The sequence below is a fragment of the Malania oleifera genome, chromosome 10, assembly GCF_029873635.1.
Source record: "Malania oleifera isolate guangnan ecotype guangnan chromosome 10, ASM2987363v1, whole genome shotgun sequence".
In the NCBI taxonomy this organism is placed as follows: Eukaryota; Viridiplantae; Streptophyta; class Magnoliopsida; order Santalales; family Ximeniaceae; genus Malania; species Malania oleifera.
The window spans coordinates 23429274-23454451 of record NC_080426.1 but is presented as its reverse complement, the minus strand read 5'-3'; the positions used below and the strand labels follow the sequence as shown (position 1 = coordinate 23454451).

The window sequence follows — 25178 nt, the reverse complement described above, 5'->3', positions numbered from 1 at the left end:
ACGCCCAAAATAGAAAGACTTTTCATTATTATTATTATTATTATTATTATTATTATTATTATTATTGTCTTCTACATGTTTTTATTATTATTATTATTATTATATCAACTGATTTGATGAACAGAGCGCAGATATGCAAGCGCTGATCTCCGATCAATCTCTCCCGTGGTTCATTTCTAGCCGGAATCCCTCTTTTTATCATTCTCCCTGAATCGCCATGTGGAGAAACTCCCTGAGTTTCTCTTCCAAACTCCTCTCCTCCTCAAACCCTAACTTCGCACGGTCACTCCTTTCCCCTTGCCTCTACTCATCAGACCTTACTGCCGCTTTTTCTTCTTCTTCTTCTTCTTCTTCTTCTTTTGAGTTACTCAAATTAGGGTTTCACAAATACAATGCAGTCCAATCCCCCCGGTTCGCCTCATCAGCTGCTATCGATTCGTTGTCACCGGCGGCTGCGTCAGCGGTCAGGGCACACGATGTTGTGGGCTTCGCTCGGCATTACGGGCGTTGTTACTGGGAGCTGTCCAAAGCTCGGCTCAGGTGTGATTTTTGAGACCCGATGAGTTTAAGATTTCTCATTAGGTCTCGTGGTTCTTGGATTGAACTATTGGATTTAGTGATTAATTACTTGGATTGTTTTTGAGAATTTCTGTTGAGTTCTGATTTATCTGTTTCTTGGCGTGCGATTTATGTGCAATACGCGTGTGAATTGTGGTCTGGCTAAAATTGGGTTCAGGGATTCTTTTTGGCTTGGTCTGGCAAGGTCACAATTTGGCACGTTTCTTTTTGTTTGCAGAGAATAAATTTTTGGCTACTTAAATCAATACCCGGTTTTCTGTCCTTTTAAAAAATTCTTACATCTTATGGCTTTGGCTTGTACATGAACACATTTAACCATGCACCAAAAAGAAAAAGAAAAAAAAAGAAGAGTTTCTTCGAGTTTTTGTGTGCGCATTATTTGTTTATATATTTTGATAGATCTGGTGGCAAAAGGGCATTTACAGAGTTTATATCTCCATTTATGTGCATTAGCATGGGTTTGTATTTCCAACTAATCCATTCAGTTTTTTCCTCTTCACTCCTGATTTGGTTACACATTTAACCATGCACCCAAAAAAAAAAAGAAAAAAAAAAGAGCTTATAACCAACTTTTTGTGTGTGTGTGTAGTATTTGTTTATTTATTTTGATATATCTGGTGGCAAAAGGGTGTTGACAGAGTTATGAACTATGGTTGTGAAAAATTGCATATATCTTTAATATCAATTTAGGAACATTTTTAGTATATGATCTTTTTCTTTTAAATTCTTTGCAGCATGCTAGTTGTTGCAACTTCCGGCACTGGATTTGTTCTTGGCAGTGGCAATGTCATTGATGTTGTAGGACTTTGTTGCACTTGTGCGGGAACAATGATGGTTGCAGCATCTGCTAACTCCTTAAATCAGGTTTTCTTTTGATTTACTAAATATATATATATATTTTCATTTGTCAATGCCTTTATACAACTTTTTTCGTTTTAGTAAAAAAATATGACATTTAACTTGTGCTTAATGTTTTATGAACCAATAGTTTGCTTTCATGTGCATGCCTACTAGTCAATCACTAAAGATTCTTGGCTTTCTAGTTTCATATGGTACTCAACTATTAATCAATTTTCATTTTCACTCACATATTGTATGTAGTAGTTCTGTAAGCATCCATAAGATCAGTATATCACTCACTGTAATTGTATTGGCACATGTATAGTTTGGACTTTGGAGGCGTTGAAATTAAATGTGCATCCTCTTGTTGTTTTTGCTGTTATTGATTTCAAGGGAGGATATTGTATTATAAGATGTGCACACTTTTCTCCAAATTATATAATCTTGAATCAACGGTTATGTTAGAGTTCTTGTTTTAAAGTAATTGGGCTTTATCTATGTTATAGAAACCAAGAGAATGCATGTTTGGAATTTAAGGCGATGTATTTTGGCCTTTAAGCATGTTTGACATGGTGGTGTCACAAAATTTGAAATGCAATCAACTAAGACCATGTCAATTTGTTTGACATGGGTATCTCTCAATGCTGTCAATTCATGTAAAGACTAGAATAGGGGTTCCCCATTTGAAATCCTATTAATCAAGACCATGTTAATTTGTTTGACATGGGTATCTCTCAATGCTGTCAATTCATGTAAAGACTAGAATAGGGGTTCCCCATTTTACATAGCTTGACATTTCCATGTAGTACATCACGAGGCAGCAGAATTCTTGGGTCACAATAAATTAAGAATGACCTTTGCCTTAATCTGTCCAACATGTTACATAATCATGCCTGTGTGGTGACCATTGTCTTAAATTTCCATGAAATTGTAGAAATTTCCACTTCCCATTACCCTCAAAATCAAAATTGTAGTTTGCGTCTTACATAATTTCCGCCAAAATTTCAATGGATCATCCAAAATTTATCGAAATCTTACAATTTTAGTGAAACTTGTTGAAACTTTAACTATAAAATGAAATTTTCGTAGAATTCTAATGGGAGATGTAGGCGCAACAAGTCAAATTTCTCTCTTAATTTATTTTTCTTTCTATTGAAACAAAAGATTATTTTTAAGGGGCTTTTGAAATCATATGAAAAATTAGACTTATAACAACCTTTTATTTAACCATTCATGTCTAAATTATCTTTATTTGTATAATAAATTATATTTAATTGATTTATGAATTTCATTTATATTAATTGTGTAGGTTTAATACACGTATTATATTACAACCATCGCACCTCATACACAATATAAATGTATTTAATTTATAATAAATTAGACGTAAAACTTACGTTATTACGTCCATTAACCATCACCAAAGTTTTATGAAAGAATTCCATGCTTTACTACTAATTTCCATCATTTTTTCAAATAAAAATCGAAATTGACATCAAAATTGAAATTTCCATACTTTTGGAGCTTCTAAATTTTAGTTGAAATCAAAATTCAAGACCTTGGTGGTGACACCACAACACCAAGTTTCATTGACTGCTTATCCTGATACATGGAAACATTCATGGGTTTGATTCAATGATCAAGTGTCATGGCGTGACAGCCCTTATCCCTAACTATCTATTTGGTTTACGGAATGAATTGAAGTAGGGAAGGAATTGGGGTAGGAATGGAATTGCTTTTGGAGTACAATTATTGCATTTGGTTAGTGACATGGAATGATTGTAGGAACCTTAATTTCGATTTCTTTCCAACATTTAATATTCTTCAATGACTTCTATGATGTGATGAAAAATATCTCATTTTTTTTGTTGTTAATAGTAATTGTTATTAGTGTTATTAATTTTTATTGTTATAATTATTTTTTATTATTTTATAATAATTATCCTTAAAATAATAATAATAATAATTTTTTCCCTTATTATTATTTTTACTTTTTTATCATGATTATTGTTCTTGTTGTTGTTATTATTTTTATAATAGTAAATATTATTGTTACTGTAATTACTATTAGTTGTTATTTTAGTAATAATAATTAGTAGTATTATTTTTTGTTGTTTTTATTTTTATTTTTATTTTTTTATTATTTTTTTAATAGTGATTTATATTATTGTAATTACTTTTTATTGTTGTTATTGTCATAATTTTATTATTTTTATAATAATTATTATCCTTAAAATAATGATAATTATTTTTTCCATTTTATATTATTATTGTTCTTATTGTTATTATTACTTTATAATAATAAATTTTATTATTATTATTATGGTTAGTATTGTTGTTATCATTTTTTTTATAATAATTATTATCCTTAAAATAATAATAATAATTATTTAGCCTTTTTATTATTAATATTTTTATAATCATAAATATTATTGTTATTGCAATTATTATTAGTTATTATTTTTATTAAAATAGTAATAAATAATTAGTACTATTACTATTTGTTGTTGTTTTTATAATATTTTTTATCTTTAATTATTATTTGGCCTTTTTTATTATTATTTTATACTAATAAATGTTATTGTTATTTCAATTATTATTAAGTATTATTTTTATTACAACAGTAATAAATAATTAGTACTATTACGATTGTTGTTGTTTACTTGTTTTTATAATATTTTTTATCTTAAAATGAGTTTGATTCTTGTTTCTTGGAATGAAGATGGATTCTAGCTTATTTGGATAGGAATCATGATTCCTTTGTTCATGAGAATCGTATTTCGGTTGGAATCATGATTCCAACCAAAATAGCTGAAATACGATTATGCCTTTTGTTTGGCAACCAACGGAGGAATACGATTCCATTCTTGAAATTTGATTCTATTTTAGGCCTGATTTTGCAAACTTAACCCCGCCCCCGCGCCCGCGGGGGGGGGGGGGGACCGATAACTTGAACAGGGTGTTGAACTCACATTCTGCGAGCATTGAGGTTAACTTCCATCCCCACATATATATTGTGTAAGTGTACTTGCCACTAACCATCCACAAGCTAGAGCTAGGGAAAGTGACACCGTATGCTACTCGACACACGTACAAAGGTCAACATCTCTCGATACTCCACCTAGTATAAGATGACATCACTTGAAACCTCAGGGCTAACACCGATGCTTGGCTCAACCTCCGCGTTGAGAGTGATGCACAACCTCATTCTCTAGGTTGTCAACAGGCCTCTTAATCCCACATGGAAGAACTCCTCTCGAGGATGTTAAGAGCCCATCTGCAAGTGCGCCTTGGGAGGTAAGACGCTCCCTCCCAAGGATACCATCTTTCTATTATGTTCTCCTTCTAGCATGAGTAACCATGTGTGGGTCTAAAGAATTATACATCACTTGCATGAGAGCGCCACAATAACAACTGCCTGAATTTTCCACAACATCATAGCAACATTCAAAGTGAATCAACTCTTCATAATCGAATCCATGTTTTCATTAGTTCCTCCTAGACACATCCAACATGATAACTGTGCCGTTCCAAAGTTGACCAAATGTCCCTCTTGCATCACAGGTGCAAGAACATGTGACTATGACATCTTCCCCCACTGCATCTCATCAATGTCCTTACTGAATAAACACACGTCAGTCTCTGTTGAACCTTCAACAAATTTAGAGCAAACCCTGGAACAGCAAGGCTCCCCAAGTCACTGCCCACAATCTGATTACTATTTATGAAGTACTCTTGAAACCATAGTCGTTAGAAGACCCTTATGGAAGACACACCCGAACACAAAGTCATCTTCGAAATAGGTTTTAAACTAATATTCAGCTCCCTGTGAAAACAATGTTTGATCTCCAATTTCCTCCATGAAGTTGCAAGTTGCAACATTCAAGAACAGTCATAGTGCATACTCTCCCCCAAGAGTAGCTTGTTTGAGTGAGTAGTGTAAGTCTTCGCCTACTGGGCAGAGAACTGAGGGAAGGGATGTTTTGGAAATCGAAGAGTCTTCTAGAGGGGTTTTATGGAGTATGAATGTCGCAATGTCTAAGACTGAGGATAATATGAAGTTATTCTAAGTCTACCTCTCCTCATTCAAGCCACCTGGTGTAAAACTGGAATTACTCTTGCCATTCAAACAACCCTTGTTCCAATAATCTGTCTTTATGATTTGTCTTCATCGCCGCCCAATACAGGATTTTTCCAAACTTCTTATATCGAATGAACCTCTCTAATCTTGAGAAGACTGTGGAATAGACCCATCATGCAGTCAAAATCGTGATCCTAGTCCACCAGCTCCTAGACTGAGATTTCTCTTCCAATTGAACAAGACCCCCATCCCCAATCTTTTCCATACATGGATCGAAAGTCTTGCTTTTGAGCTGGATGCAATTAATAGAGTTCCCCTCCATCTCTAACTTCAATAACATCCATGGAAAAGAAAAGAAAAAACCAAGCAAGAGAGCAAGAATGAGAGAGAGAGACATAGCGGAACCCTAAATGGTCTTTGGAATAAAATGGAGAGGACAAGAGTTTAAAAATTTATTCATTCTATATTTAAGTGGCAGAGAAGGTGCCCAAAGTGTTAGTTGAGGTCAAATTTCCCATACTTGAAATGTCACGTCAGACATCGTACTGTTTATCTTTTTTTTTTTTAATGAAAAAATAAGGTATATTAGATAGAGAAAGAGAAATTACAACAAAGAGGACAAGAAGTTCACCCCGAAAAAATAAAATAAAATGAATGAAAAAATAAAAATAAAAATGAAAAAAATTTAGAATTAAACAAGGAACCCCCTCTTCAATCCTTTTCCTTTATAGTTCACTGAGCTCTTCAAGTTAACTAATTCCCTTTGACCCTTTTTAGCTCTGTTTTTAGTTCATTGTATCGTTTATCATTGCCATCTTGCCTTACTGCACCCCATTTAGATCTCTCTGTATTATTTTAGTGTTTTCTCTACCTTGCCTTGATTACCAAAAGAGCAAGAAGCAATGATGGATACAGAACATGCTGTACTTATTCGGTTGCCATGAGTTAGTTATTTTGTTTTATTTTATTTTCCTCTCTCTGTCTGGGTGTTTTTTTTTTTTGGGGGGGGGGGGGGGCTAGATTGGCATAGCTTGTTGATGGTACCCTACATGTTCACTTTTTCTGTATTACCTCAATTGACTTAAGGTTTCATTTTGGTGCTTGCATTATGACATCAGGTGTTTGAAACAAATAACGATGCCAAAATGAATAGAACAAAGCTAAGACCACTTCCGTCAGGGCGTATTACTGTTCCTCATGCAGTCACCTGGGCATCTTCTATTGGTTTGGCTGGCACTGCTTTATTGGCATGCAAGGTGACCCAATAAATTAATTTGTTTGAATGTCATTTGATTTTGAGAAGGAGATATTATTGCCTTACCGAAATGCTACTTTTGATAATGATAAGGGTTCAGGTATTAATTTTGCAACTTCCATGACAAGGTTATTGCAGGCTAATATTTTGGCTGCCGGGCTTGCAGCTTCTAATCTTATACTTTATGCATTCGTATATACACCACTGAAGCAAATACATCCGGTGAATACATGGGTTGGAGCTGTTGTTGGCGCCATTCCTCCCCTTCTTGGGTATGTTTCTTTTAAAACTCATTTGGTTTTGCCAATTGCACATCCCTGTCTTATTGTACTTAATATTATATTTTCAAGTTTTCTCCCTCTTTTTGAACACCTAAATGGTACACCTTAATCCAAGTATGTCACATTTTACTTTTGAAAGTGATAATTTATTGTTAATTTGTGAAGATATGAGCATATTTTTACTTATTTAAAGACATGTTATAGACATAATTTTCTGGTGTGTTTCGAAAGAGAGGAATAGGCGAGTGTTCAAAAATTCATCCTCAACAATCCAAATAAGCAAAGAACACTGGTTTACTGTGGTTAATAGCTAGCATAGTAGGAGTCTTATTAATGATTTTGATGTGATCTTTGATTTGTGTGACATCCTTCAGGGTGCTTGATTCAGTGTACCATGGGAATACTTAGCTGATAAGTTATTGCCTTCGACTCACCTCTTGTTTCTATGTACTAGAAATGCACATCCGTTCGTTTGCTACAACATAAAAATGAACTTTTGTACATATATAAAGAAAACTTGGGAAGAGAAAGAGGTGTAAGGAGAAGAAAAGTCATTGCGTGGGGAGAGAAAGCTATGGGGAGACGAAATGTTAGAAAGAGTGTGGGAGACAAAGAAATGATTGAAAAAAAGGAGAGACGCAATTTAAGTGAAAAAGAAAATAAGGGAAGAAGCATTGCATGACAAAAGCTTTAAATTGTGCTAGCTAATGTTCTCGATCTCTTACATGGAAGCTTGGATTGTGTCTTCACCAAATTGCTGATTCAAAAAACTAGGAAAAACTAACTAAAACGTCAAAATGAAAAGGCCAATTGAGTTTTCTTCTCCCCCTGCAAGATTCCACCTTTTGTATCTTTGATTAAAAACTCCCTTCTCAAGCCCTTACCCCCTTCCGAAGCTCTTGCTTTTATCTTAAGCCTTGGTTCTTGCTATAAGAATCTATTGGGCCTCACTACTGTCTGAACCCCAACTTAAAGAAACTCCCCCTTTTGTATCTTTGACTAAAAACTCCCTTCTCAAACCCTTACCTGCTTCTGAAGCTCTTGTTTTTCTGTTAAGCCTTGGTTCTTGCTATCAGAATCTATTGGGCCTCGCTACTGTCTGAACCCCCACTTAAAGAGACCCCAGTCCCTTATTAGAAGGTAGATCAGATCCTTGGCTTTTAATTCCTGTCTTTTGGGCTTTGACAGGGGCAGTTGCTTTGATCCTTAGAGTGGCCCGTCTCATATGCTGAAGAGTGAAGAGTTCTCTGTTTTTTTCCCTAAAAGCAAAAAACTATTCAAGTATGACCCTTTTGACGCAATGAACCTTTTGAAGTGCCTGGCCCAGCTTAAATTGTAAAGGGGCTCTTCCTTTAACACATAACTGGCCTAAGTCTAATACAATCAACAAGCTATCTGGACCAATCTTCATCTCCTCATCCTGCCCAAGAAAAATCCTAGCAGCCTCTACCATCTTCGCAACTCTAGCCAAAACCCTAGCCACTTTGATTGGAGTAGTCATTGTCTTCGTATGACAATTGATAACTTCCAGTGCTGTATCCTTCAATTGCAACTCATTGCTATGTCAAGAACTTATCTTGCCGTTTCCAGTGAGCACAGCACCTTCACCTTCACCTTCACCTTTACCTTTCACCTTTCACCTTTGACATTTTTCATTGCTGCTGCCACCTGGCTCCATGATCAATGATCTCTTGAGTATCTTCATCTTTGCAACTATCCTCATGATGGAGATCCCTAGCCAACTCACAGAACTCATTTTTAAAACTTCATCACTCAGCACCTGTAGATCCATCGGGGACAAACACCAAATATCTCTTCCCCTTCTGTCCCAGCCCTAACTCCAGAAATTTTTCCACCTTTGTTTGAAAGAATCATTATCCAATGTTGCATGCTATCCACAAAACTCTATGAGATCCTCTACCCACTGAAAATAGAGAATCCATCAGAAAACCATTTAGCAGCACATGTAGATAACCTTACCCTTCTGTGGCGACTTTGTCTTCAAGAACTGCAAATATTGATTCGCACCCACATTGTCCAACCTTATTGAAGCTCTTCTTTCAATCTGGATTGAACGTTGCTGATTTCTACTGGATTTTCTTTATCGATTTCATGGCGCAATTGTTTGTGAGAACAGAGGAGTTTCCCAAGAGAGTTAATATATCTGCTGATAACCTTATTTTCTCATTAAATAATTAAAAGTTAATATATTGCTTTATTTAATATTTTTATCTTAAATATTTATGTTATCCCTGTTTGATCTGATCCTAAGAATGTAGTTCAATACTGTTGCAAACTGAATATAGCGCTTTCGCCTTTATATCTATCTGAAATTTGAGTGCTTGTATGCATTCATGATGACTTTGTGACTGGATGTATGTGCATGCATGTGTGCACACAAATGCATGCATAGACATGCAAGCATGTGTAGCTGTTGACCATATGTTTGAGACGGCTTATTGATGCTTTTGTTTGGGTCTGTAGGTGGGCTGCAGCTTCTGGCCAAGTTTCGCTTAATGCTATGATTCTCCCAGCTGCCCTGTATTTTTGGCAAATACCCCATTTTATGGCGCTTGCGTACTTGTGCCGTGATGATTATGCTGCTGGAGGGTATGTGTGTAAGTTTTGCTTTGTTTGTTTATAGGTCAAAATTGTCAGGCGGATTGGAGGCTCTTCACTTTATTGTTAATCTCACTGTCATTTGTATGCACCCAATTACTTTGGGGTAGCTATGTCACTCTAACTATACCTTTTGCCTGACTTTGCAAAATTAATATTTTGGCTAGGGAGTTTGCTTCTCTAATTTTCGCCTATGTGAACATTTGCCTTGACATCCTTGCACATATTTTTGGTGCCAAACTAATGGTTAAAATGTGTTACAACTTGGGAGATTCATGCAAAATTTGAAGCTTGTCATATTATTCTTCATTTGCAAGTCATTGCAAACTTTTATATCTTAAAATAAATTCAACAAAATTTCAATGAAAAGGGGCTTTGATTGGGAAGCTAGGATTTTTTGGTAGGTTAATTTTCTATGTAGACCTCTTTTATTTGCAGTTGTGTGCGCCATTTTTCATGAGTTTAGACGCAGTTCATTTTTTTGGCCCACTGTTCTCCTCATTTTTCCATTTCATGCTAAACAGGTTTAGAATGTTTTCTCTTGCTGATGCTTCCGGTCAAAGAACTGCTTCAGTGGCTTTTAGGAACTGCTTATATCTTGTTCCCTTGGGTTTTCTAGCCTATGATTGTGAGTTATACTTACCCAATTTATTAATAATTTTTTTTTCTTGGGTTCTATTCTTTCCTTTCTCATTATAGTTCCATGTGTCATATTTTTTTTTTCTTATTTTGGTTCATATATGCATATTTTAATAAATTCTTATACTTTTGAGTTACTAATAAATTATTATTTAAACACTTCTACCAATTCTCATTTGTTTCTCTCCATCAACAATGCAGCTCATCTGATTAAGTTTCAAGTTTCAAGTTTTGTTTTTTGTTTTTTTTTGTTTTTTCTTACATTTGATCCAGTTCTTCTGTATTACAACCGATTTGTGTGACTGACCATAAATGTATTACGTGGACAATTAAAGCTGGGTGTACTCTGTAAAGTTTTGCTTTTTGAGAAGATATTAGATAGCTGAAACATCTCATGTGATAGTGATGGACTTGGTGTAAAACAGTGATAAGACTAGATAAAATGTAAAAAATAAAAATAAAACAGATATTTTTTTAGGCCTGCTGTTTTCAGGATGTTAACTGAGACTGGGTGGCATTGACTCTTCTTCTCTCTTATTAATGCAGTATTTTTTCATTTTTTATTTTTAAGATACAAATTAACTCTATAGTGGCTAGAATGGAACTGAGTTAAGCTGAACTTTAACATATTCTAACTTGGCTCATTAATAAACAAGCTTAAAAATTGAGCTTGAGCAGGGGCCATTAGTCAAGCAAGCGAAACCGAGTCTTGTTAGTGTTCCTCTTGAATGGTGATGGAGTTATTGGTAAATTTTACAGATGACTCAGTTGAATATTTCTCTTGAAGCATATCACCTTCTAGCTGTGCCATAAATTTGCATGCATATGGATTGTCTTAATAACTTGTATCAAGTTTTTGGAACTAAATACCCAATTAGGCACAATAAACTTAGTATAGTTCCTATATCTAGAGGGCTACAAATGAGCCAAGCTGTTCGCAAGAAATTGGGTGCTTGACTTTGATGTAGGCTTGTTTGGGTTGTTAACTAAGATAAATAAGCCAAGTTCAAGCTGAAGAACTGATGAGTAGCTGGATTGTGCTCAGATCATCAAGTTCATGAGCTTGCTTGTTTAACTATAGCACATAAGGCAGCCCTTATTTTTAACATTTGATCCAGTTCTTCTTTACTACAATCAGTCATCAAGAAAATCTAAATAGAAGTCAAATACCACACCCTGTTTCAAAGAAGATTCATTGACATTTTTTTTTAAGATCCATTTTTTTTACATCAGATCATCAAGCTCAGAACAAACTCAAGTAGAAGCCAAGTAATGCACCCTGTCCTAAAGAAGATCCATTGACAATCTCTTTCGAGAAAAATAATTCTTGCATTTCTTTCCAACCAAATTCCTCCCAACAGAGCACAAAGACCACAACTCCACAGCCTCTCAAGTCTTAGCGTTCTTAACCTTCCCAAATTCTACCAAAAAAAAGGTAGTCAAGAGATCCTCCAGCTTTGGACAAACCCACCCTTCACCAAGAACTCCTAATAGTGTATTCCACAAATGCCATGCAAATGAATAGTGCAGAAACCAATGAGTCACATTTACATGGCTTCCATATGTGAGACACATATATGGAGACAAAGCTTTAGAAACCTTCCTACTCCGCAGTAGATTGTTGGTTTTAATTCCATTAAGGGCTAGTAGCCAAACAAACACTTTTATCTTAGTAGGAACTTTACCACCCCGTATACCCCGATAAAGAGGAAAAGACATGTAAGCATTAATTGCGTGTGAAAAGAAAGATTTACAGCGATAATCCCCCGATGAATCCTAACTCCAAGTTCTACCATCACCCCCTTGGGAGATATAACAACTCTCCAGCACAATGAGCAAAGAAGTCAGCTCCTCCAACTCAAATCATTTAAATCCATTCCAAAATGATAATCTCAAGAAAAAGACTTCCCTCTCAAGAATAAGAAAGGTAGAAATCACATCATTGTGATAAGAAAGATGATACAATCGAGCAAAGGAATAGGATGATGCAGTCTCTCTCTCTTTGCCCCCCTCCCCCCCAACACAAAAAAAAAAAAAAAATCCCTCCACCCTCGCCCAATAAATATCTATGTTGCTTTAAAATTGAATACAATTACCTTTACCCAATTAAAACTTTGTTAGAGGAAGGGAAAAAAAACAAAAAAGTAAACCTGCGAAATGAACCTCTAGGGACTCTTTGAAGAACTTCATCCATCCTATTGGCCTTACAAGGCTTAAAATCTTGTTTTAATGATAACAAATCAGAAGAACTTAACATATTTGGTTAAGTGATGATATTTTAGGATTCAAGTATGTGAATACAAGGTCAAGTGCTCACAAGGATCATTGAAAGCTCATACTCCAAAGAAAGATGATCAAATGAAGCCTAAAGAATATTAAGGCATGGATTCAAAGATGATCTAATAAAGCTTGAAGATCATGAGAGTATGAATATTAAAGAGAACTTGCTAAAAACTTAAAGTATATTGAAGTTTGAAGACAAGATGGAGCCAAAGAAAGACAAGCATGAAGACTTAAGTGTTTATAATGTCAAAGTATTAAGAAATCTTTATGTAAGTATTTCAAACAATTTCAATATGGATGCATGAAGCTCTCAGGTTAATTTCTTGGACCTTGATACCGTTTAAAATACTTGGAAAATATTTTTGTAAGGTCAAAAATTATTTCAAAAAGGTTAAAATTATTTTTGGAATGAAAAACACCAAAAATAGGATTTTTTAAATGCTGTTATTTTTTCTATATCCGCATTGATGTGCATTTTTCCCTATCAAACACTCCTTATTTTAAAAAGTGTTCAACATGAAAGTTTTGGAATTTTCTCTTAGCTTTCTGTTGATACCAACAACGTAGAATTTGGAGTTATATAGAAAAAGTTATGACCAAAATATTGAAGATGGGTCAAAGTTGTTAGGAAACCAAAGTTTTTGTTTGCCCAGAAGATTGAAGTTAAACTTCAGTCTATTGAAGAATTTCTTCAGAAGACTGAAGATTAAGTTCTGTCTACTGAAGAATTTTCTGGAGAAATCTTGAAGAGGTAGTATAGCCTTAGGAGACTGAACTCTTCACTCCAGTCTTCTCGGACCCTGTTTCCAGACTGAATTTTTCAATGTTTTAAAGTACTTCAGAAGATTGAATCCGACACTTCAATCTACTGAACACTGTTAACGGCCTTATTTTTTAAAAGTTTTTAAATTCAAATTCGTATTTCTTGTGCTCCAACCTTTCTATAAATTTGGGAAACACTCTAGGTCACTTGGGGAACACGAAATAGACTTGATTTTTCATCTATAAATAATCCCCCAAGGCTAAGGATTAATTACACCGATAAAATACAGCAATCAAGCTTTCTTGCTCTCAAATCTCCCAATTCTCTCAAAGCTCTCTTGTGCAATCAATTTCTAAATTTCACTACTGAGATTTTGTTGATTTAAAGGCCACGGTTCTTGTGTTCTTAACTGAGTTTTACAACTAAGAAAGAACCCTAGTAATATCTTCTTGAGCTTCATCTTTCTATATTGTGATTTTGATTGAAGAATATAGATTTAAATTGTACTAACCACCGCTATGTGAGAGCATCTCTTGTACACACGGAATTTGTTCTTGTCTTATAGTTTCTTTGACAATTCTAGGTTGTTGGATTGTTGGACCAAGCGTGGGGTATCGCTTGGAGAGGCATTGCTATAGCCTATGGAAGGAGTGACTAAGTGTGGAGTATCACTTGTAACGGTTTGCTCCGCCCCAAAAAGGAGTGTTCTAGTGGAATCCTTAGGTGCTGTTAGCCTCAGGCGAGGATGTAGGTTGGGGATAAGCCGAACCTTGTAAAAAACGTGGTGTCACTCTCTTTCATTACTCTCTTTACTTTTCAGCATATATAAATTGTGTGGGTGTATGCAAAGTGCAGGTTGTTGAAAGTTAAAAACTGAGAGTAAGAAGAACTTTTAATATAAGAAAGTATGTTTTGATTAAACTTTTGCGGAATCCCAAAAGGGAGTACGTTGTTTAATCATTTGCGGAAATCTTAGTTAAGAGAGTGCAAACAAATTTCATTCAATACAGGGCTTGAAACAAACTCATATATTCACAGGTCAACAAAAGCTAAAACTTGTCAAAGAGCTGAATACAATATCTTAATTGGGTATTTTGTGATTGATTACTTTAGTTGTTGATTGGTTGTTTGATTGTTTAAGTTTTGTTTACTTGTGTTGTGATTGGTTTGTGGATTGAATAATTAACTAAGCTTTTGCTGTGTGTTTGATAAATTAACAAGAGGTTAAGAATTCATAAAAAGATTTAAAAGAAAATTTTAATAACCCAATTCACCACCCCTCTTGGGACAACTCCTTAACTTTCACATCCCATTATCTTGTAAGCCAAATTCACTTTTTATAACTTTGTTCAATAAGGAATTAGGCAGTGTTTGGACACCATATTACCATTAAGCTGCAATTTGATGGCTTTTACTTAGTTGACCAAGCTGCTACCTCTACTAGAACTAGTAAGAAAAGGACAAAGGGACAGGAGGGACGCTATTAAAGTTTGATATACATTGTTGGCCCACAACTTAATAGCTTAAGCTTTTAGGTAAAGCGTTAATCTAACATGGTATCAAAGCAGGTTACCAAGAGGTCTTGGGTTCTAGTCTCATTACCTGTGTTTATTGTGTTATGTTTAGAAAAAAATATTGTATTCCTTGTAATGGGTGTTATCTATTGTGTGTTTATCTCTCCACGTGTTGTTGGGTTGCACGTGTGGGGAGTGTTAAAGCTTGATTTATATTGTTGGCCTACAACCTAACAAAATTAAGCTTTTAGGTGAAGTATTAATCTAATAGATACTTGAAAGAATTAGACCTTGCAAAACGGGTCATAACCCCACGGCCACCTGTGACCCGCCCGGTTAAGACAGGTTCGGGTTTATGAAAATCAACTTGTTTATAATTGGGTCAACCCATGACCAAAACATGATAAAAATTTAGAAACACGAAAAACATTGGAAAAGTATAAATTGGCGAGAAAAGATGCAAAAAAGGCCTTTAGTGAAACTAAACATAGATCATTTAATATTTTATATACTAGATTAGACACATAAGAAGGGGAAAGATACATATTTAAACTTGCTAGAGTTATAGAAAGAAAGAACAAGGAGTTGGTAATGTAAAATGCATAAAAAAGTGAGGATGATATTGTCTTGGTTAAGGAAGAAGAAAAGAAAGATGACGAAGTTATTTTAGTAAGCTATTAATGAAAACAAAGTAGAAGCTTAAACTTAGAATTGACAGATGAGGAAAAGGCTAAAAATCTGAGATTTACTTGCAAAATTATAGTTAATGAAGTTGCATTTGCATTAAAAAAGATGAAAAATTGAAAAGCTATTGGATTGGATAACATCCCAATTAAAGTTTGAAAATGCCCAAGTGATAATGAGATTATATGTTTGACTAATTTATTTAACACAATTGTAAAAACTGAGAAAATGCAGAGAAAAGGAGAAAAAGTGTTTAATACCTATATACAAAAATAAAGGAGATATTCAAAATTATAATAAGTATTGTGGAATTAAACTTATAAGTCATACAATGAAATTGTTGGAAAGGATAGTTGAACAGAGATTAAGGTTAGAAATGGGGGTCTCAAAAAGTCCATTTGGTTTTATGGCCCAGGAGATCTGCTGTAGAAGCTATATATATTTTAAGAATATTAATGAAAAAGCTTCGGGAAAAAAAGAGAGACTTGCATATGGTTTTTATTGACTTAAAGAAAGTGTATGATAGATCACATAGGGAAGTTCTATGGTGGGTTTTAGAAAAATGAAAAAAAGAAGGCATATCTAGTTGGTATACTGATGTCATAAAGGATATATATGATGTAATAATGAATAGAACTAGGACTACTGGTGAAGAGGCTAAGGAATTTTCAATCACAATAAGTGTACATCAAGGATTTGCTTTGAGCCCTTATCTTTTTGCTCTAGTGATGGATGAACTTACTAGGAGTATCCAAAATGAGGTTCCATAGTATATGTTGTTTGCATATGATATTGCCTTGATTGATGAAACCGGGGGGGGAGTATAATCTAAGTTAGAATTATGGAGAGAAGCTTTAGTATCTAGAGACTTTAGGATAAGTAAAAAATGAGATAGAATATATGAAATGTAGTTTCAGTCATAGTAGGAGGAATATTAGAGAAAAGGTTAAACTTGATGGTTAAGAAAACAACAGCACTAGTAGATTTTGATACCTTGGATCTATTATTCAAACTGAAGGAGAAAGTGAATAAGATGTAGTGCATAGAGTCAAAGCAGGTTAGTTAAAATGGAGAAGTGCTTCAAGTGTGCTGTGTGATTGTAGATTACCTTTAAAATTAAAAGGGATGTTCTATAGGATGGTTGTAAAACCAGCTGTGCTCTATGAACCGGGATGTTGGAAGATTAAAAAACAACATATCAAAAAGTAGAAGTTGTCAAGAGCAGAATGCTAAGGTGGATGAGTAGTATATTGTTAAAAGATAAATTAAGGAATGAACATATTTGCAACAAGTTAGGCATAGCTCCTATAGAAGATAAGTTAAGGGAGAGACAACTTAGATGGTTTGCGTACCTGCAAAGCTGCAACATATGCTAAAATCCAAATAGTGCCCCAGTGAGGAGCGTTAAGTTAGTTATTGTGAAGGGCAGTAGAAGGGGTAAGGACAGACTTAAAATAACTTGAAATGAGATAGTGAATTAGGAATTAATAGGCCTAAATTTGTTGGAGGAAATTGCCCATGGTAGTGTAAATTGGTGGAAAAGGATTCATGTAGCCACCCACCTAGTGGGACTTAAGGCTTGGTTTGTTGTTGTTTACACAAGAAAAGAAAAACTTTTAAATAGGTGGGAATCATTGTAGGCAAGGATTTAAAAGATAATGTTATAGATATTAAAAGAATAGGGGATGGGATCATAAAAAGCAAGATAGTTCTAGGCTTAGAGATAGTAAATGTTATTAGTGTGCATGCACGTCATCTAGGCTTACCAAAAATCTTAAAAAGACAATTTTAGGAAGATATGGATGGTATTATACAAGGGATACTACATTTATAGAAGCTGATTTGAATTGACACATTGAAAAGGGCAATAAAGATTATGAGAGGATACATGGAGGCCATGGATATGGAGATAAAAATGACCATGGTGAGGCAATTATAGCTGTTGTGATGCCTTACAATATGGTTATAAACTTATAATGAATACTTGCTTTAAGAAAAGAGAAGAACAATTAATAACTTTCAAGAATGGGCAAAACAAAAGCGAATAGATTTCTTCTTAACTATGAGGGGAGATCATCTTTTCATGTATGGATTGTAAAATTATCTTAGGTGAAGTTTGACTATACAACATAAAGTCCGAGTACTAGATATAGGTGCTAAAAAATTGGAAGAGAAAGAGCAACATAAATCAACGAAAGAGGACTAGGTGGTGGAGTCTAAAGGGAGAAAATATAATAAAATTTGAAATAAAATGATCAAAGAGGGTGATTGTACGGCAAAAGTTGAAAGGTGAGGGGTTGGATGGAATTAGTGAATTTGAAGAGTTTGGTAAATTATGATGGAAAGGGTTTGAAAAGATGGTTTTCTTGTTAATTTTTGTTTAGTTTTATTTTGGGATCTTGTGTGTATGTGTCCCCCCCTCCCCCTTTGGTTAGTGTCTTTATGTGGTGGACTCCTTGTCTCTGTATGTTGTACCTTCTCTTCTTTTTATCTAATATATATTCTTTGGTTATCAAAAAAGAAAAAGGGGGGGGGGGGGGAAGTGATTGGGCAATAGGGCATAAGGTAGATCTGAACACTCTATGGAATAGGATGACTAGCTCTATCAACAAGATAGCAAAAGAGCTTATAGGTGAATCCCATAGGAAGTTTCTTAGGCAATAAAGAAAGTTGGTGGTGGAATAAAGATGTCCAAAAAGTCGTAAAGACAAAAAGAAACTGGTATAAAACATGATAAAATTGTATAAATGTAGAAAACCTTTAAAAGTATAGAGAGGCAAGAAAAAATGCAGACAAGGCCATTAGTGAAGCTAAATATAAAGCGTGTGATACTTTATATGTTATATTAGATACAAAAGAAGGGGAAAGAGACATATAAACTTGCTAGAGCTAGAGAAAGAAAGTGCTTTAGATTATATAAGATATATAAAGGACAAGAATGATAATGTTTTGATTAAAGAAGAAGACATGAAAGAGAGGTGGTGGAGATACGTTAATAAAATGTTTAATGAAAACCAAACTGAAAGTTTGGACTTAGAAGTGTCAAATGAGGAAAAGACTGAAAATATGAGATTTATTTGCAAAATCGGTTCCTTACACCAATTGGGCAATAATTGGTTCCTTTTATTCCTTCCTACTTTTCCTAAATATCTTGATGGGAGTAGATTTTGCAATGATTGAATCTTTGGTCGAACTCTATGAAGGTTGAGTGTCTTTCTTTACTTCCTTTCTTTCTAGTGATCAACCACAAAATGATTTTGGTTACCGAGGCTTACGGTGCTTATCTACTTATTTCCATGTCATGTGCATGCGTCACTAGTTCTTTGAATGTGCATGGTTTATTTCCTTTGAGAATGTAAAGTAATCCCAAAGCATCCTTGGATACACATCTCTATAACGAAAATTTTTTGAAAACTACTCTCTACAATCAAGATTTTGCCATATAATGTTGTCCACAATGGCCTCATCTTTCTATTGCTTGTTGTTTGTTAGCTCCATCAAGCTAACATTGTGACATTTGTTGTAGAAGCAATTTAGGACTTCTCCCTGAAGTTGTTCCTAGTTGTCAATGGATTGAAATTCTTTAATTCTCTGTACCAATCAAATGTATTGTTGCAAAGACTTGTAAACCGTTTGACGAGAAGGTCACCATTCATACTAGCATTCTCACAAGTTTCGATGAAAGGAGCAACATGTTTGAGGTTTCCTTTTTCTATTGAATTGGTTGAACTTCAGAGGTTGATATCTAGTTGGCATACGCATATTATCAATGCGTTTTGTGTTTGGCTTCAAATACATGAGGGAACTTTGGGAGGGTCCACCATACTGTGTTCAGGTTGTATTCATTATCATGTCTTGTAATTTTTGGACATATAACGAAGCGACTAATGTGAAATAGGTCTTTTGAGAAGTCGCTAGGACTTCATTTTCCTTACCTTTGGTTTTACTAATGATGATGGGAGTAAAACTAGGAGGATATTCAGGATCTTGGCTCAAATCATTGTTGTTTATTTAAAATTCCTTGTTTTCAATCGTTTTAGTGAGAATCTTTTTCTCCATTTTTGCGATCTTCTCCTCTATGGTAGTAGTGCCAGTTGCCATGATGGGCATGATGTCAGTGGGTATAGGGCTCATAAGTGATCACCCAAAGTGTGAACCATTGCGTGATGTTTTCTTATAAGGATTGGGGTTTTGCCCCTAGTCATGAGTTATCATAAGATTAGTGAAACCTTCAAGTTTGTCATCTTTTCAGTAAGGGGCATATAGTTAGAATCGTACGATTCATGATTTGATTCATACAATTCGTATAAATTCCATACCAAATTGATTCGAATCTTGCTAGCGAATCTAAAAACAACTGAATCATTGTTGAATCTATTGATTGCGAATCTGAAGAATTGATCTGAATTTATCAATTAACACGATTTGGGGCCTATTATATCTTGATAGATACGACTAGTTCAAAACCCAATTTCCTTTCTTATTGCTTTTATTTTTTCATGATTACCTTTCATTCCATATCCATTTCTTTTTTGTGATAAAAAAGATTAGAAAATAGAACTTTAGGTCTTATATTGCCTCCACAAAACCAATTTTCACTTTTGGAGTATAATTTTCTGCCATTGAGAAGACAGGGCAAAACACTCTCCTAAGTTAGTGCTTATGTTTTGTTGTGTTGTTAAAATACAAAACTTGGTTTTTTTTACGTAATCTATTCAATTATTATCATTTTTTTAAGTTAATTTTTTTTTTTTTTGAATTTGAGAAATAATATACATGAAATATTTTTTAAAATTGTTGATAAACACCCAAAGTTCAGTTCTTTATTATTTTTTCTTGATATCTTTCCCTTAAATAGCACAAGTTCATTTTTTTATTAATATTTCTTGACTCATTCCCTTACTTTTCATTTGCTTAGGAAAAGTATGCACATGAAATATGATTTTTATATTGGCAAAATTTAAATGTATTGTACTATTTTACTTCTTGTTTGTATATCAATATATGCATATCATTTATAATTGGTTTTGGAAATTTTTATCGATTCTATTCTTGATTCTCGATTCCCAAAATCGAAATTTTGATTCATGATTCGAATTTCAATTTGACAACTATGGTGAAGAGATTGAGTGTTATTGTGTGCTTCAGCTCAATCCTCTTGTAGGGTAAGGGCCTTTGATTTGTTGTAAGTGGATGCGTAGAAGTGGAGTTGGTGGTGGTGCTAGTATCAGCACCTACAGATTCAGAAGCCACGAATGTAGCGATGGCTTTTTCACTGGTTTGGTTCTTCATGGGAACCATTTCTAGTGATATGGAGTTGGAATTTTGTTGTGAAGGAGAAAAAGATAAGAGGTAGAGTTGTCCCATTGGGCTATCCTAGAAATTTGTAATGGCAAATTCCATGCCTTTGAAATTAAAGACAAGAAACTTGGTACAAAAACTTGATTTCACATTAATCAAATAATGGGTGCAATCTTTGTATATTTGTGCAACAAAGAAAGTAAAAGTATCCTCTAGTTCAATCTCCTTGACAAGATCTGTTGATTTGAGGGCTTGAGGAGCGTGTTTTCAGACGAGGTATTGGTGGATCTTCTGGATGACCAACCTGACGAGTCACGGAAGGTGTGTTTGTTTGATCTTCGAGAGATCTGCCGATTTGAGGGCTTGAGGAGTGTGTTCTTGAACAAGGCAATGGTAGATCTTTCGAATGATCAGTTTGACAATTTGTGGAATGTGTATTTTGATCTTTGATCTCTTTAATGTGGGCAGGTGGATTTGTATCTTTGTGTGCTTTAGCTTGATCGTGAAAAATAGATTATTTGAACAAAGAACTTAGCGTAGAAGACCAGTTGAAGAACTTGTTAGCGTAGAAGACCAGTTGAAGAACTTGCTTTTTCTTCTATCGCGTATTGATCTTCACACAATGTAGATGGTGGCTTTCTGCAATTGATGTTTGTGTCTTCTTTATAGATCTTTGTTCATGTTGTTTGGGAACCCTTTTGAGAGGCCGATAAGAGCTTTTATAGGCCGTTGCTGGATCAAGTGAAATTTGAAAAACCCCCATATTCTGCGGTGTACATGTGTATGGGACTTCGGACAATGGGCTGGTCAACCATATTTAATTTTGGTTAAGCCCCTGTTTTGTTGTTAAGCCCAGAATCCCGCTTTTTTAATGAGGCCCAATATTGGATCCAATTAGATATTCGTTAAATAAATTTATGTTTATTTTGGCTAATAAATTAATTTTAGGCATATATATATATATATATATATATAATGCCTGTACCGACCATTCTTATGATCAGACACCTCAATTAGTTGCAATATTTTTAATCTGATTGATCCAATTGATTAACATCTATGAAGCTTCCTCACCTGTGAACTCAAAATCCGGCTTGCTAGAGGCTTGGACACTAGGAAGTATTATTATGGATACAAATGGTAGTTGGGCTACTGGAAGGAACATTGGTGTCCACAATTTCATTGGGTTTTGTATAGATTGGAAATCTTGGACTCACGTTGACTTCTGTACAAACTTACAGACAACTTGATTTTGAAAAGTAACGACTTGTATCATTTAGAGAAGCTACCTGAGATATTAATACCTAAATCTGCCCTTCTGCCCTTTCTCTCCTTCACACATCTGAGCTTCTTGATGAGCAACCAGTTCAAACTAGTTCTTCATTAATCATTTCCATTTCTTCCGTTTTTTTTTTTCTTGCTTTATGACCGGTTCAATTATGTTTGGTTAGGATCCAGGTTCAGTAGAGTTCGACAGAACCAGTTCAATCTAGTTTGACTAGACCAGTTTGGGCTGGTCCGAGTGATCTGGTCCAGTCAGATTCTTTTGAAAACCCTCTTCTATCAAGATTCAAAACTGAACATAAAAGTTTTCTTCTTCAAATTCCATTGATCCGACGTCAGGGAATTTGCCGGTGACAGCATCACGATAAAAAAGTAACAATGTGTTAGGTAAGTCAATATTGCTTTTTTGTTACATAAAAAATAAGTATTCAAGTTCAGATGCATTGGAGCACATGCTGATCAAGCATGATTCAAGTTTTTTCTGCCCTATGTAATATCAAATTTGGACTGAAAAAATTTGATTCACAGTTGTCCTTGTATTGACAAAACTTGATTTTCTAAATACGCCTGAATGATAGTCAGGTCTTACTCTTTCTCAGCAAAAAGTCCTCCTAATCCCCTCACTAGACGAAAAGTTGTGCGGCACCGCATTTCTCAATAAGCAGCCCTCCAAATTCCCAGTTTGATTGTTCCAATTTCCAGTTCTCCTATCCTGAGAATGAGAAGAATGTGGGCTTTCCACCGACTCCTTCAGCAAAAACATACCACCTACTTCCTTCTATATAAAGGGAAGACACTGCTATGAACTGCCAGGTTGACTTCTGGCTCCTGGCCCTGCCACAGGTGCAGTGCCATTAAGGACTCATAATAATAACTTTAAGTTGTAATGGTTCTGACAAAATAAAGACTCAATTTGTAGATTGGGCACTATGAATTTTGTTAATATGTATGTTGAAGTCATTAGTTCGTGAAGGTTTCTGCTCAAGAGAATTGAGCTTGGATAATTTGTGACTCCAATTTATTACTTTTCTCACCTTCTACTGCTTACCTCTCTCACTCTCTCTCACACACACACATTTGAAGTACTTATAATTTTTTGTGTTCTGCATTAGATGAAACCTGAAACCTGATCAACAAATTGTAATGGTTCTGACAAAATAAAGACTCAATTTGTAGATTGGGCTCTATGAATTTTGTTAATATGTAATTATGTATGTTGAAGTCATTAGTTCGTGAAGGTTTCTGCTCAAGAGAATTGAGCTTGGATAATTTGTGACTCCAATTTAGTACTTTTCTCACCTTCTATTGCTTACCTCTCTCACTCTCTCTCTCACACACACACGTTTGAAGTACTTATAATTTTTTGTGTTCTGCATTAGATGAAACCTGATCAACAAATTGGCACAATTAAATGAGAAGCTATTTAATATGCTTGTTTCCAAATGTCTGACCATGCTATGAACTGATGGTCTAGTAAATGCCAGATATCTTTCTGTCTGAAATTAGTTAATAAGCAATTGCCTGATTCTGTCTACAGGGGGTGTGACATCTGGATGGTTTTGTCTTGAGTCATGTCTCCTTACGCTCGCAATTAGTGCTTCAGCATTCAAATTTTACCGGAGCCGTACAACAAAAAGTGCAAGGAGGATGTTCCATGCTAGCCTTCTATATCTTCCTGTATTTATGTCTGGACTTCTCTTTCATCGCCTCTCTGGTGACGAGCACTGTACTGTAGAAGATAATTTAGATCGGATTACTGTGCTCCCATTTTCTGCAGAAACATCGCTGCCTGAAAGTGAAAATGTTAGAGGGAAAAATGTGGGGGACTCTGCTGCAAGCACTCGAGCACGCCCACCTGTAGCGCATGCTTCGGTCGCACCATTTCCTTTCCTGCCAGCTCCTTCGTATAGTATTCCATGATTATTTGTTTTCTGGTTTGTGTTTTATTTCACCTGGTAAAACATTTTGACGCCAGTCTCCAAAAAAATAAAAGTAAAAAAAAAAAAAAAAAAAACCCTTTTCCAAGTCCCTGGTTTTCTCTTGGCGATTGTAATAAGTAATATTTGTTTTAAAATTTTTGAGGCCAGTTGCAAGTGACATGCTGTACTTACGTGTACATTGTGAGAACTGCTGCTTATATTTCTGTCATTTGCCCTGACCCGTAATTTTGGTTTATGAAATCATTGGTTGTACTTCAAATGTAAAATCAGTGTGCAAGATAATAAGGGTACAACTGGGTTATATTGTGGTGAAATTTGATTGTAATTTTTTAGAATGGTTTGGTTGGGTGAACTATATTTTGTTGGTACGTGGTAAATTAATGTAAGCAAGCAGGAGACTTATTGTGCATTCTTCAATCTTTTTCTCCTATGATCAGGATGTGCTTCCTCTCATGTTAAACTGCTTAGTATAGACATTTTGAAAAAAAAAAAACCCCTTAAATATTTTAGTTAATTTTAATAGATCTGTTGGTATTTTTTATTTTTATTTTTAAGCAAATAACATAGAATCATAAAAAATAAAATGTTTTTGGGCTAACGGATATTAAACAGTAGATTAAAACTCTCTTTGCACCGTTTTAAGGTTTGTCAATCTGGTCTTTGATGTCTTAATATTTTTTTGCATTTGTTACGAAAATTTTCTATCTGCTTTTTCCATTTGAATTGTTTGTCAATTGCCCCCTTGGATACACACGGTAGGTAACATCTTTGACACGATAAATTGAAAAATAAAGTCTTAAAAAAAAATTTAAAATGGGTATAGGCGTTGGTGCCTAATTGAAGGGAGCTGTCCTTTTCTTCTCTTCTCCAATTTCTTTCAATCTGCTCGGGGTTAGGGGTTTTGCATTTACTAGCATCTTTCTTTTTTATAAAAGAGGGCGACATTTCTTAATTTTATTAGAAAACACCTCATTTATGGCGGATGAATACCGTGATTCTAATCTTGAGATTTTGGAACAATAAAAACAGATTATAGATCCTAAAATTAACTAAACCAACATAAATCAAACCAAAACTTGATTGATTGATCTAAAGAAAGCAGTGAAAGACGTTGC

At 34.8% G+C, this 25178-nt stretch overlaps 1 protein-coding gene across 1 annotated transcript; it reads left to right on the top strand.

Moving 5' to 3' along the window:
* Positions 1 to 24377, top strand: LOC131166136 (protoheme IX farnesyltransferase, mitochondrial). Its single transcript, XM_058124444.1, has 7 exons — positions 1 to 540; positions 1314 to 1443; positions 6619 to 6756; positions 6894 to 7027; positions 9521 to 9646; positions 10180 to 10283; positions 23661 to 24377. The coding sequence occupies exons 1-7, from the start codon at positions 218 to 220 to the stop codon at positions 24041 to 24043; spliced, it is 1338 nt and encodes a 445-aa protein (XP_057980427.1). The 5' UTR covers positions 1 to 217; the 3' UTR covers positions 24044 to 24377.
* The last annotated feature ends 801 nt before the right edge of the window (positions 24378 to 25178 follow it).

Bases quoted from the DNA above. Each gene is read 5' to 3' on its own strand.
- LOC131166136 (XM_058124444.1), top strand. From the start codon at position 218: ATGTGGAGAAACTCCCTGAGTTTCTCTTCCAAACTCCTCTCCTCCTCA. The intron at 7,028-9,520 runs GTATGTTTCTTT...TTGGGTCTGTAG, and splicing joins GCCATTCCTCCCCTTCTTGG to GTGGGCTGCAGCTTCTGGCC. The intron at 9,647-10,179 runs GTATGTGTGTAA...CATGCTAAACAG, and splicing joins GATGATTATGCTGCTGGAGG to GTTTAGAATGTTTTCTCTTG.